Source organism: Mustelus asterias, chromosome 24, assembly GCF_964213995.1.
Source record: "Mustelus asterias chromosome 24, sMusAst1.hap1.1, whole genome shotgun sequence".
Lineage (NCBI taxonomy): Eukaryota > Metazoa > Chordata > Chondrichthyes > Carcharhiniformes > Triakidae > Mustelus > Mustelus asterias.
This window is the reverse complement of record NC_135824.1, coordinates 6716143-6730216: the sequence shown is the minus strand read 5'-3', so window position 1 is coordinate 6730216 and position 14074 is coordinate 6716143. Positions and strand designations below refer to the sequence as shown.

General features: G+C 41.1%; 1 protein-coding gene across 1 annotated transcript in view; it reads right to left on the bottom strand.

Annotated features, from left to right (window-relative positions):
- The window catches only part of iqch (IQ motif containing H), a 158922-nt gene that overhangs the window by 112817 nt on the left and 32031 nt on the right, over positions 1 to 14074 (bottom strand). Inside the window, exon 6 of the mRNA XM_078241235.1 lies at positions 4203 to 4323. Coding sequence (XP_078097361.1) covers positions 4203 to 4323 — 121 coding nt within the window. The remainder of the gene's footprint in view (positions 1 to 4202; positions 4324 to 14074) is intronic.

Below are 14074 nucleotides of genomic sequence, written 5' to 3'. Positions count from 1 at the left end.
GTAAACACAGTAAGAAGTCTCACAACACCAGGTTAAAGTCCAACAGGTTTATTTGGTAGCAAAAGCCACTAGCTTTCGAAGCGCTCGCTGCTCCTTCGTCAGGTGAGTGGGAGTTCTGTTCACAAACAGGGCATATAAAGACACAAACTCAATTTACAAAATAATGAAAAAAGGAGCAGCGAGCGCTTCGAAAGCTAGTGGCTTTTGCTACCAAATAAACCTGTTGGACTTTAACCTGGTGTTGTGAGACTTTTTACTGTATCATGACTCACAACATTCCTTTCCCCCACTTCCTTTCGCTCTCCGACAATGATTACAACATTCTTCACCCCACCTTCTTCTTCTCCTCATACTCACACACTCACCAATATTAGAACATAAGAACATAAGAACTAGGAGCAGGAGTAGGCCATCTGGCCCCTCGAGCCTGCTCCGCCGGTGGACTCAGCTCCACTTACTCGCAAGCTCACCATAACCCTTAATTCCTTTACTGTTCAAAAATTTGTCTATCCTTGCCTTAAAAACATTCAATGAGGTAGCCTCAACTGCTTCACTGGGCAGGGAATTCCACAGATTCACAACCCTTTGTGTGAAGAAGTTCTTCCTCAACTCAGTCCTAAATTTGCTCCCCCTTATTTTGAGGCCATGCCCCCTAGTTCTAGTTTCACCTGCCAGTGGAAACAACTTCCCTGCTCCTATCTTATCTATTCCCTTCATAATCTTATATGTTTCTATCAGATCTCCCCTCATTCTTCTGAATTCCAATGAGTATAGCCCCAGTCTACTCAGTCTCTCCTCATAAGCCAACAATCTCAACTCTGGAATCAACCTAGTGAATCTCCTCATCACCCCCTCCAGTGCCGGTATATCCTTTCTCAAGTAAGGAGACCAAAACTGTACACGGTACTCCAGATGTGGCCTCACCAGCACCTTATACAGCTGCAACATAACCTCACTGTTTTTAAACTCCATCCCTCTAGCAATGAAGGACAAAATTCCATTTGCCTTCTAAATTCCCTGCTGCACCTGCAAACTAACTCCTTGTGATTCTTGCACAAGGACACCCAGGTCCCTCTGCTCAGCAGCATGCTGCAATTTTTTACCATTTAAATAATAGTCCATTTTGCTGTTACTCCTACCAAAATGGATGACCTCACATTTACCAACATTGTACTCATCTGCCAGACCCTCGCCCACTCACTTAGACTATCTATATCCCTTTGCAGACTTTCAGCATCCTCTGCACACTTTGCTCTGCCACTGCGAATTTTGATACACTATACTTGGTCCCCAACTCCAAATCATCTATGTAAATCGTAAACAATTGCAGTCCCAACACTTATCCCTGAGGCACACCACTAGTCACTGATCGCCAACCAGAAAAACACCCATTTACTCCCACTCTTTGTTTACTGTTAGTTAACCAATCCTCTATCCATGCTAATACCTGTAACACCGTGCACCTTTATTTTATATTAGTCTCTGTTCTTTTTTGAAGGTGGTGGTGTAGTGGTATTGGCACTGGGCTAGTAATCCAGAGACCCAGGGTAATGCTCCCTGGTTCAAACCCCACCACGGCAGATGGCGGAATTTGAGTTCAATATAAATCTGGAATTAAAAGTCAAATGATGACCAATTAACCATTGTGGATTATTGCTGTCCAATCACGGTGGCTGAGTGGTATAATCGCTAGACTATTAATACAAAAAAAATCAGCTAATGTTCTGGGGACCCGGGTTCGAATCCCGCCATGGCAGATGGTGGAATTTGAATTCAATCATTTACGAATATACTGATGACCATGAAATCATTGTCAACTTTCAGAAAAATCCATCTGGTTCACTGATGTCCTTTAGGGGAGGAAATCTGCCATCCTTACCAGATTTGGTCTACATGTGACTCCAGAGCCACAGCAATGTGATCGATTCTCAGCTGCCCTTGGGCAATTAGGGATGGACAATAAATGCTGGCCAGCCAATGATGCCCATGTCTCACGAATGAATAAAAAAAATCACAAAGCAAGCAGGTTCTCTGGCCTGTAGTTTCTCTCAATTATATTATCTGAGCATAGTTGCACAGTGGTTAGCAAGGCTACCTCACAACGCCAGGGACCGGGTTAGATCCCAGCTTGGGTCACTATCTGTGCAGATCCCACATTCTCCCCATGTCTGTGTGGGTTTTCTCCGGGTGCTCCGATTTCCTCCCACAGTCCTAAAGACATGCTGCTTAGGTGCATTGGCCATGCTAAATTCTCCCGGTGTACCCGAACAGACGTTGGAGCGTGACGAGTAGGGGATTTTCACAGTAATTTCATTGCAATGTTTATATAAGCCTACTTATGACACTAATAAATTAACTTTAGGAGCGGCACGGTGCCATAGTGGTTAGCATTGTTGCCTCACAGCGCCACAGGCCCAGGTTCAATTCCAGCCTCGGGTGACTGTGTGGAGTTTGCACATTTTTCCCCCGTGTCTGCGTGGGTTTCCTCCAGATGCTCCGCTTTCCTCCCACACTCCAAAAATGTGCAGGTTAGGTTAGTGCAGGACTGGCCATGCTAAATTGTCCCAAGATGCGTAGGTTAGGGGGATTAACTATGTGTAGTTATAGGGATAGGGTCTGGATAAGATGCTCTGTCAGAGAGTCAGTGTAGATTCAATGGGCCAAATGGCCTGCTTCGGCACTTAGGGACTCCATGATCTATGTGCTTGCTTAATGGAGAACAATAGCAATGACTGAAAAAATAGAACATTTTGGGCGGCACGGTGACACAGTGGTTAGTACGGCTGCCTCACAGCGCCAGGGACCTGGGTTCAATTTCTGGCTTGGGCCTGTGCGGAGTTTGCGCATTCTCCTCGTGTCTGCGTGGGTTTCCTCTGGGTGCTCCGGTATCCTCCCACAGTCCAAAGATGTGCGAGTTAGGATTAATTTAGCATGGCCAATCAACCTTAGTGTTGGGGGGACTAGCAAGGTAAATACGTGGGGCTACGGGGATAGGGCCTGGGTGGGATTGTGGTCGGCGCAGACTTGATGGACGGAATGGCCTCCTTCTGCACTGTAGGGATTCTATGATTCTATGAATATTGCAATCCCCACTTCACCAGACCTTATGTCAGGTGCACCGCATATCAGCTATTCAACACGACAGACATATTGGCCGGAATTTACTACCCTGCCCACCACGGGAATCGGAGCGGGAGAGGGGCGGACCATGGGAAGGTCCGTTGACCTTGGGTGGGATTTTCCATTTGTGTGGCGAGTGAGGCTGTAAAATCCTACCCATTCCCTAAAGATCTGACAGGAATGTCATATTCCCATTTTTTATTCATGAGAAGGTCATGCACAACTCCAGACAGGAAGCTGATACAAGGGGACACTGAACCCATCTGTACACTTTTTCTTTCTTCTTGAAGAAAGCAACTGACCATCAATGGGAGAGTATCATGGCTGAGGCAATGGCAATGAGAGAGGAGATGTCATGCAGGGTTTCTTCGCACCTTAACCTCCTCTTGCCTTCCTACTTCCATCTCGTCCTGTACGTTCTGCATGATAAACTGCAGAGCCTTTCACTTAACACTTCTTTCTTTGCTCTCCCATCACACCACAAACTAATACATGCCCCTCTGTTCCAGGTGCTGGAAATGTGAAGACACCTTAATAATTTTAGGAAGGTGAACCCAGCCTTCCTGAAGGGGCAGTGTTACAGAATCTCATTCTAGCAAGCACCAGGTCAGGGACTAGAAGCACATGTGTATTACAGAAAAGGTCTTTGCATGGTGATATGCAGGAACTAGGGTGGAGGGGTGGGAACGTAACAAGGTGCCACTTTGCCGGAATGCAAACCAGCCCTAATGCAAAGGACTCAGATGTTAACCTCAGATGGGCTGCTGAAGACTGATAGGCATGCACTGGGAAACACTAGGTGCACTAAGAAGCCTGCCAGCAAGCATATGGACAATGTTGCAGAGTGTGGAGAAGTCCTGCTCCTAATTATGTTGAGGCTTCACTCAGAGTACGGTGACATTCTTTCCAATGTGGGCCAAGCGGTATCCCACACCATTAAAAACACAAATTTTACACTTAAAACAATTGTGGTTATCAAGTTTCTGCAGTTATGACTAACACAGTAGAACAAAATCCCAGGGCTGGTTCCTGCTTAACGTCACTGCCCATAACATCCTGTGATCTGCTCTAGTGCCACTGACCTTTTCTTGCATCTTTCTCGGATACAAATGGAGGAAGGAGAGCTGGATTTTCACGGTGGGAAGCAGGCAAAACGGCGAGCGTGCCAACTGTGGTACCTTTAATAAGTTTTTGCAAAGGTGCCTGTTGGAAAGAAAAGCTATGAATGAATTTTCTTTTCCATTTTGAGAAATTTTGGATATCAACCTCTGTTGTGAATTTCATGCACATTCACTTGCAACAAACGTCAGTATAGCCCACCAGGGGGTCAAAACTCAATGGTTCCCTGTTGACATCTGAAGTTAATGTGGTACTCACTTGTAATAAATTACTGCTAGTTATGCTACACCTTTTCTATCTTTCAATTGGAAGGCTTCCTATTTGCAATTACTGCTTTTTTATTGTACATGCACAAAACAATTCTAGCATAAATTATTTTTGTTAAATTCTATATTTTAAATGTAAACCTTTCTTCTTCTGCAAGATCACTTTCATCTCATGTAAAGGTGAATTCGGTGAAGAGAAATGTTGAGACACTTTTCACTTTGAGCCCTTTCACTCCAAGGACTTCAGTCCAACACTGGTCCATGAACATCTCTCCTGTGAGCAGTAAAGGGCTTTCTACACCATTAATTTGATGCTCCATTGCTTCCAAAAATGATCCACCTTTCACCAGTGCTCTTCAGTAGAGTTACACCTCTATTTTTGACCTGTCTGGCATGGAGATATTGAGAGAGTCAGAACGCAGTGTGGTGTGCTTGACTTTTCTCTGCTGTTTAGCAAAAGAAGTAAGGAAATTCTATTAGGAGATAACAGTTATCCCTGCTTCCAAACAGAAAATAGAAGGGCCCAAAAATAATGGCTGGAATTCTCTGGTTTGGAGAATCTGGCCCAATATGGATGCATTTTGTTTTTCATCCTGTTTATTTGGCAAACAATGATTTAAACTATTCAATACAAGTCCTACATTCTCTACAATGATCCTTTGCATTAAGTAGAACATAGTTGTGACATTCTGTGCATGTAAAGTGAGAGGAGATAGTAGTTTGTATTAAAAATATTAGAAGATTATCAGTCAGCATTAAGAAATATGTATCTAATTAAACTCTTTCTGGTTACCGGCAGCACTCCATCCTCTCTTGCAAGGCCTTTTGCCACCATAAACATTAAAAATATTTAATATTTTAATATTAGCGCGTACTACATTTCTCAGAGATGTTGCGCGGTATTTCATTTAGAGTACATTACTTTGAAGTGCAGTGACTGGTAATATGTAAGAAAAATTAGCAATCGCAGCAAATCTTTAAGAGGCATGGTTCCTGCACATGTCTGCCATCGTTCACTCTGGGGACTGTTAAAAATTAAATGCTCAATGTGAAATAACAATGCTTCAAAATAGAGGACAGTTCTGTGACATAAATAATGTAGGGGACAAATAAGGATACTGTAATCCGAATGAGAAAACAGTTGCCACTTCAATACTCATTTATAAGAAATGTGGCTGTTACGATGATGTAGCAAAAAATATCTGCAGAGTACATTTGATGCAGAACTTTACTAAAATTTCAAACGCTGCTTTATGAAAATGAAAAAGAGCCGAAGTAGCAGAAAGTGAAAAAAAGAGAGAAAAAAAAGAGGAGAGAGAGAGATATGTGCTGGCTGATAACATTGAAAATGTCAGTTCCAGGCAGAAGTCCAGCTTGTACCAGTCAGAAAGTATGGACCTATCTTATTGTAATTCATGGCTGGACCTCTATCTTGCCCACAGACAGCTGTAAACCAGCAGCCCATAGCATCCCAATCAGGCACCATGTTACCAAAGAATGCTGAAACACACTGGAACACCATTACTGCATCCATGCAGCACGTTTCTGTTGCACCCTGCGTGGCTGAATGACAGACTTGTCTTGTATTCCAGATGACAAGCGCTGGATAAAAACTTAAACAAATGGTGACCTTTAGAAAGATTAATTTGTTTACCAACAAATGTTCTTCTGTCATAAGAGATGGGGGTGACCTTCACTTCCCAAATGCTGGGTTGAAAGTATACTGATTGTAGTCATCTGTTCCTTAGCTCTGCCTTGGCAATTATCTCCTATTTTTGTCAGTGACACTGTATTAATTTGTGTATTTCTTGTAAAGATTTTATGAATGCAACACACAATTTCTAAATTACTGCAGTGTAACCGGAATCTAATGGATTAGATGCGTGCCAGATTACATTCAAGGGGAACAATCCATAACTATCGACTGCAGCTTTTATTATAAAAAATAAGCAATAAAAATAAATGGAGCCAAGGTGCAATTATGCATAATGGGTATTGTTAAATACTATGACGAGCGGTTCAATGTAATTTGAATACGTGCTGATAACTGTTCAGATGCTAATTTTAAAATCACAATTTTCATCCCTCCATTTTAAAACATTCTAAGGCTATTTGACTGCAAGTACTTCAACATATCTTCTAACTAAATTCACCACGGAAATTAGTGTCAAAGCATTGAGTAATGTTTGCTCATATTTCATTATTCTCAACAAAGATATTTTCATTGAGAAAGAAGGACTGAACAAGAAGGATGAACAATGCGTGACTAACTAAATATGTAACAAAATTGAAAGAAATGGCATATCATATTGCGAAGATTAGTGGAGACCAGAAGAACAAAATAAATAGGAATAGAAGTAGAACATATAACCCTTTGAGCCTATACTCTGCCAAGCAATACAATCATTGCTGATCTTCTGCCTCAACTCCACTTTCCTGCCAGCTCCTCCTAACGCATGATTCCTGAGACACCGAAGAGTTGTGTACCTCAGCCTTAAATAGATTCAATGATGGAGCATCCACAACTCTCGAGTAGAGAATTCCAAAGATTCAGAACCTTTTGAAAGAAATGATTGCAAAAAAGGAAGATAAATTATGACAGTGAAGTAGCACAAAATATAAAAACAGACAGTAAGAGCTTCTACAAGTACCTGAATATTTAAGCGATTAGCTAAAGCAAAGGTTGGTCCTTAAAGGATGAGACCGAGGAATTAATAATGGCAAACAAAGAAACCACAGAGATTTTGAACAAAGATTTTGTATCTTCACGGTAGAAGACATAAAAGCGTCCCAATAAAATAGAAAATCAAAGGGTGGAAGGGAGGAGGAACTTAAAGCAATCATTATCATTGGAGAAAAGATATTTGGCAAGCTAATCGTCTAAAGGCTGGCAAGTCCTTGACCTGATAGCCTGCCTCCAAGAATCTTAAAAGAAGTGGCTGAAATTATAGTAGATGCTTCAGTTATAAACTTCTATAGTTCCCTAGTTTCTGGAAGGGTCCCAGTGATTGGAAAACTGCAAATGAAAAATCCCTACTCACGAAAGGAGGGAGACAGAAAGCGGGAAACCATAGATTTGTAGCCTAACATCTACCTTTGGGAAAATGTTGGAATCCATTATGAAGGAAGTAGTAGCAGGATATTTAGAAGATCATAATACGATCAAAGAGGAGGTTTTTTGGCACAGTGGGTACCACCCTGCCTCTGAGCCAGTAGCTCCAGTTTCAAGTCCCACTCCAGGACATGACGACCAAACGAGGTGCATTCATAATGTGGTCAAAGAGGTTGAGTATCAACTTGTAAATCCTTCCAACATATGCTAGTGGCAGGTGGTAAGAGTGAGAGAGATTCCTGGTCAGACATGTGATGGAAAAAAATGGCAACCTCTTCCATCACTATCCATTGCTCAACCTACATGTAAAAGTGTATGTCCGATTCCTTGGGCGAGCTGTTTTGTTCAGTTGGTTGGACAGCTGGTGTGGATCAGACTCTTGCCAAGAGCACGAGGTTCGTTCCGCTTGGTGAGGATGGAAAAGCAAGGCGGATAAAGGGGAACAAGTAGATGTAGGGTATATCGATTTCCAAAAGGCTTTCAATTCGGCATCCTACAAGTTAGGGATCATAAAACAGAGAGCCACGATAGATGACTAATTTTCAGATTGACAAACAGTAACTTTGGGGTGCCACAGAGAACAGTGTTGGAGGCTCAAATGGGGAGGTGAGTTTGAAGGTGGGTGTGGGCATTTTATGGAAGGAGGGTACGGGGGGGGGGGGGGGGGTGCTCGTTCAAAAACACTGAGTGCCTGATCAAGCAACCTGGCACTGGGAAGAGGGGCCCACAGACATCCAACCCCCTGCCCTTTTCCCCTATCCTCCTGTCTTTTTTGTTGGCGACTCTCTCCCTGCGACCCCCATCCACTATTACTTTTCTCCAGGGATCCCTTAATGATCCCTGATAAGGACCCAAATGTGTTACCGACAGGAGCCCCTGCTCCAGTGGCACTGCCGGTATTGGAGAACTGGCAGTCTCTCATTGGTTAGCAGCTCTTCGGGGGATGGAATTTCACCCTTCTGGGGTAAGTCCTGCAATTAAATGTCCTCCCTGGGGTTGTAGGCCTTGGCAGAATAGTCGCTGCTGCTAATTAGGACTTAATTCCTTCTAGGTTCCTGGAAATCAGGTCGATAGGAGTACTGCCAGTTTTGGTGACAGACGTCAGGTTGCTCCCCCCTCCCCCAACTGTCATTACATTTCATCCAAAAAATCTACAAAGGGATATAGGTAGGTTGTGATTGGGTATAAATTTGGTTGATGGAGAATCAAGTGAAAAAATGTGAGATTATCCACTTTGGTAGGAAGGATAGAAAAGCAAGATGTTATTTGAATGGTACAGAGGGATCTGGATGTCCCAGTACATAAAACACAAAGTTAGCATGTAGATACAATAAGTAATTAAGAAGGCAAATGAAATATTGACCTTTATTGCAAGAGAAATGGTGTAAAAATGTAGGATGGTCTCACCGCCATTGTACCGGATGTCTGTGAGACCACTGTAAACAGTTTTGGTCTCTGTATTCAAGGAAGGATATACTTAATTGCATTGGAGGTGGTTCAGAGAACATTAACTAGTTTGATTCCTAGGATGAATGAGTTGTCTTCTGAAAAAAAGGTTGAAGTTTACAAAAATAAGGGGGGATCTTATTGAAAGGTAAGATTCTAAGGGAGCTTGACAGGGTAGTTGCTGAGAGGATGTTTTCCCTTCTGAGGAATCTAAATCTAGGGGCCATATAAATTATCGCCCATTTAATGCAGAGATGAAGAGGAATTTCTTCTTCCAGAAGGTCACTTGTGTTTGGAATTCATTACCACAGAGAGGTGTGGAGGCTGGATCATTGAATATATTCATAGCTGAGATAGATTTTTGGACTATAGTGGAGTCAACCATGATCTTAACGAATGGTGGAGCAGGCTTGAGGGGCTGTATGACCTACTCTTGCTTCTATTTCTTAATGTTCTCATGTTTATAGACAAGTCAAATGGTGTCAATGAAGTGTAAAAAGTTACCTAACTGTAGCAATTGCAGTTCTACAAACCTGACTCCAATGCTGCTCATAATGACCAGGGCATGTGGTGAAAAATATATGACTCTTAAATGATTAGAGCGAGACAAGTCCCTTTTTTAATTACCTAAATTGTTATGGTAGTTTGTGCACTTTGAGTGTAAAATCATCCATTCCAGGGGAGCAATGTTCATTACAGCATCGAGTGGATAGGATATAAACAGACCACAAGCCAAACAACACAAGAGACTACAGCATCAGGATAAAAACATTCACAACATTGTTTTTGTTAAGTTTGTTCCATGGAAGTGCTTTTTTTTACTGCACATTAGTGCCTGCTCCCAGCCAGGCTCTGAATACTGCTTTAGAATTATTTTCCTCCTAATGTTACGGTTATAATATGTTTGTTTCCTGCACAGCACCACCAGCCAAGCTGTGTGTTATATTATACATTGGGGAATATTTTCCTTCTTTTCCTCAAAAAGTGAATAATCGTATTTTCCATGGTGTTTAATAATCAAAATTGTGCATCCTTTTGATTTTACTGTGGCTGACTTTGTGCAACCTGAATTTGCTAATGGGAACAGCAAGAAAGATAGCCAATTATGACACACCTACAATAATTCCCATTTCACATTTCTCAAGCACTTGATGAGTGACTTACCTAGTGTAAAGATAAAAATGTTAACACAGTTGGGTATTCATAGTATTCATTAAAAATAGTAATTATAAATGCTTACACAAAACACTCGCAAAATCTAGCTTAATGATCTAGATATGCATTGAAGTCTTATTGGTCTGTGTATTTGACAGAGGAAGCCCGAGAAGCTAGCCCCACAAATACTGGCAAGGTGGGACTGGGCTAACTGCTTGTCCATTGCTCCAAAGAATAGAGTGAGATTATGTTGAAAAAGAGCATCACCGTGATGGAAGATCCATATAGAAATTAATTTCAATTTAAATCCCTGAGCACTTTGAGATAGATTCTAAAAGTGATGTAATCAGACAAAGAAATGAATGAATCACAGTTGTAAATTCGGCCAGTTTTAGTTTGCAGATGATAGATACAAGAGTTAGTACTTACAGGCAACATTTTCTGTATCCATATAGAGCAATGCTATGAAGGATCTTGCAAAGAAGGTGGGAACTAGTAAAACTCTTAGACTAATACTAATTACATCATACATTTCACAATGTATAAATGTATGGCATAACAAAAAATAATTTATCTAGCTGAAGTCACCTTGTGGTAACATGTGCTGCTGTTACATTAAGACTACATTGGCACACAACAGAAGGACAAGTAGCACAAGTAGTTCTTCAGCATTAGTAAGCCTTTAACTATTTCAAAGAGTATTTGTTTAGTGACAAAAATAGGGAAGGAGGTTAAGTAAAGCACTGCACCTATGGAATTGGATTGAGGCCAGGTGCGTACATTAATCAGTTTATGATGCTGAAATATGTCACATCAATATATGCAGAAACATTGGATAATTGTGCTTAATTGTTCATATAATATTGATGCAACACCCACATGGGTAATGGCACTCATGCAATCACATTGCCCACTATACCAGTCACAGAAAATCAAGTTGTCTGTGCTCCGTGCAGTGCAAAGAATTGGTGATTTCAAATAAACCTGTTGGACTATAACCTAGTGTCGTGTGACCTCTCATCTTGCACAAAGAATTAGCGCAGCCATAATTGTTATCAGACTTGCACCAAGTCAGAATGCGGATACAGATACTTGACAACATACAGATGGAAATATTGAATGTGAAAGCACTGGACACAGCACGGATCACTCCTGATGATGATACAAAAAATTGTGGGGGTTGATGAAGGATGAGCAAGTGATGGATGGAGGCCGAGAATACTGTCTGTACTTGGTCAATTACCTTGAGGCATAAAGGTTTGAGGTTTTGTTTTCCAGCAGAGCTTGGAGCTTGTTGTGAATTCCCTTCGTTTCATATTCATGACTCTGTAAGGGATGGAGGATGGGTTACTTGCACAGCAAACTATTATCGATCAGGGAACAACAGTCAAGGCTCTCAGGTGAATGCTTGCACTCCTGTAAGGTTTTCGGGTCAAAAACCCTATATTCAGTTAAGGTCATCTTCAAAACCATGGAAGATTCTGAGACTGATTCAAAGTTCACTGTGCAACACTCAAATTCGTTGATATGTCAAGGTAATTGCCTCAAGTAGGGGCATGTGCACAAAGGCAAAATAACTGAGTAACAATAATGTCAACAGCAGTTGATTGTCACCATGGAGAACTAAAAAAACAGCTTCAAGCAAAGACTGGAACCGCTCAAACAAAGATGCTCCTGTTATTGATAAATGCACGTGTGACAGATGTAGATGGAGAGAGTAGACATTCTAAATCACAGGAAGATAGTCAGTGGAGTCAGCAGTCACCCACCATTCTGACTTGCTCGGCTACTGGGGCTTTGAAAGAATGTCATAGATAATATATAGTACATAACCATATGGGAATGCACAGTAGGAGTTAAGTAAACGGATATATGCATACTGTCAATGATGTCCTATCCTTTGGAGAGGTTAGTGATTTGGTAAAACTCTAATTGATTCTGCTTGTGCCTATGGTGGTTACTCCTGTGATTTGGCAAAGCCAGACTCCACTTACATTTTAAAGGCAGCATCAATAATGCACCAACTGACTTCTGAATTGTCCCCTGCTGAATGGTTTCTGTGGCAGCAGTAAATTGGGGTTAATTATATCTTTGGGTGATGGCTTAAAATAGCCAATGTGAAACTGCCCATCCATTTTGCACCATGTCTGATTTTCTAATCCATTGAAGAGGAATTTGGGTTGGTGTCTAATTCAATATCAACCATTTTACACCATCACCAAAAGTTATAATTACAACTCCTACTTACCTTGTAGTTCCTGCAAGTCACAGTAGATCAGTTGACACACTTCAATCACAGTGAATCTGATGAACCCAAGTCTTATCTTGCAGAAGTCCTTGGGAGCGCCAATTGGCAGTGCCTGATGTTTTGACTGTGACCATAAGGTAGATCTTTTACGATGATCTTAGTCCTCTACCCCATACATACCCATGCAGCTCTCTCCCCTTCCAATTATTTAACAACTGACAACAATGCTGTGGGGCTCCAAACTCTTTCATTTTTCACTGCTGTGAGTATTCTGCTGATATCCCTTTTCTTCCTTTGATTAACTACTAATTCAGCGCAGTGGTTTAGCATTTACGATATTTATTTTCATTTTAACAAGTTAATTAAAACCCTCAACAAACCTTAGCAAAACTAAACACTCAGTCTCCTTGGTAAATGGTAAGCTGATCAGGGTTAGTGTGTAGAGGTATTTAGGTATGTTGACAGTGGCATGTACATCTTTAAACTATTCCAGTGCCGGTTGGCTAAGAGCAGCTGGCTATTCTAATTGGGAGAAAAGATATGTATATTTTAATGAGAAAATTTGGACTGTGAGTTGGAGGTGGATAATTTCTCTGTACATCTTGGGAAATATTTTCCCATTGACACTGTTACCAATTAATAGACTTGTACTAAATTCCTTTGTGCGCTTTTTAACAATCCACATCAACCCATTTCTTTTAGAAAGGTGGAATTTAAGACATGCATATTAAGCATTCACACAGGAACACTGCCTGACTGACAATATAACCCTCTAGTGTCAGCATTATAAATGTGGTCATGAAGATTCCTTCTGGTCAATATTCATTTTTGATTGACATACAACTAGAAGCAGTCTTAAAGAACGCATTTACAATATTGCCACCAAAAGCAACCAGAATATTTCTTCTCCTGGACTCTTATTTTACATACAATTCTGTATTGATTGAGCTGCAGGCATTCAGTTGTCAAAGCTTCTGATCTAATTAAAATAAAACTACGTTAGAATCCAGGTTGACTTATCTTTGCAGTATGTGCAGTTTAGGACTTGGTTGAAAACATTTATATTTCCTGATTTTCCTAATTACTAAAAGCTTCATTTTCTTTCTCATCTTACAGTACAATTTTTCAGTTATTGAGCTGCATGCATTCAGTTGCCAAAGTTTGCTTTAGGTGCCAAGAATCTGTCAAGGAACAGCCTGAAAACCAAGTGACTTTCATCTGTGTTGCAGATGTCGTCATTAAACTAAAACTTCTCTGTGGCTTTGCTGAAATCAAGCCCAGAATGACTGTCACATTTTTCTACAGTAGAACAGTCCGTTTATTCCAAAAGCAATTCGCTATGTGATACCCATTTTAAAAATGTGATACAGAGCTATGTAAATGGAATTTTTTAAATATATTAATAAAACGGAGTAGAAAAGTGCATTTGTCCTAACTCATCCATTCCAATCAAGGAACCACATATAATTTGTATGTTGAGTATCTAGTGTTAGGGGTTTTCTCTGAAGTTGCATTCACTGAGCCCACAGCACAAGGCTACCCACATCATCATATTGGCTGGAGATTAAATGGCCAAGGTTTGGAACAGTAGCAGAGATACAGCCAATT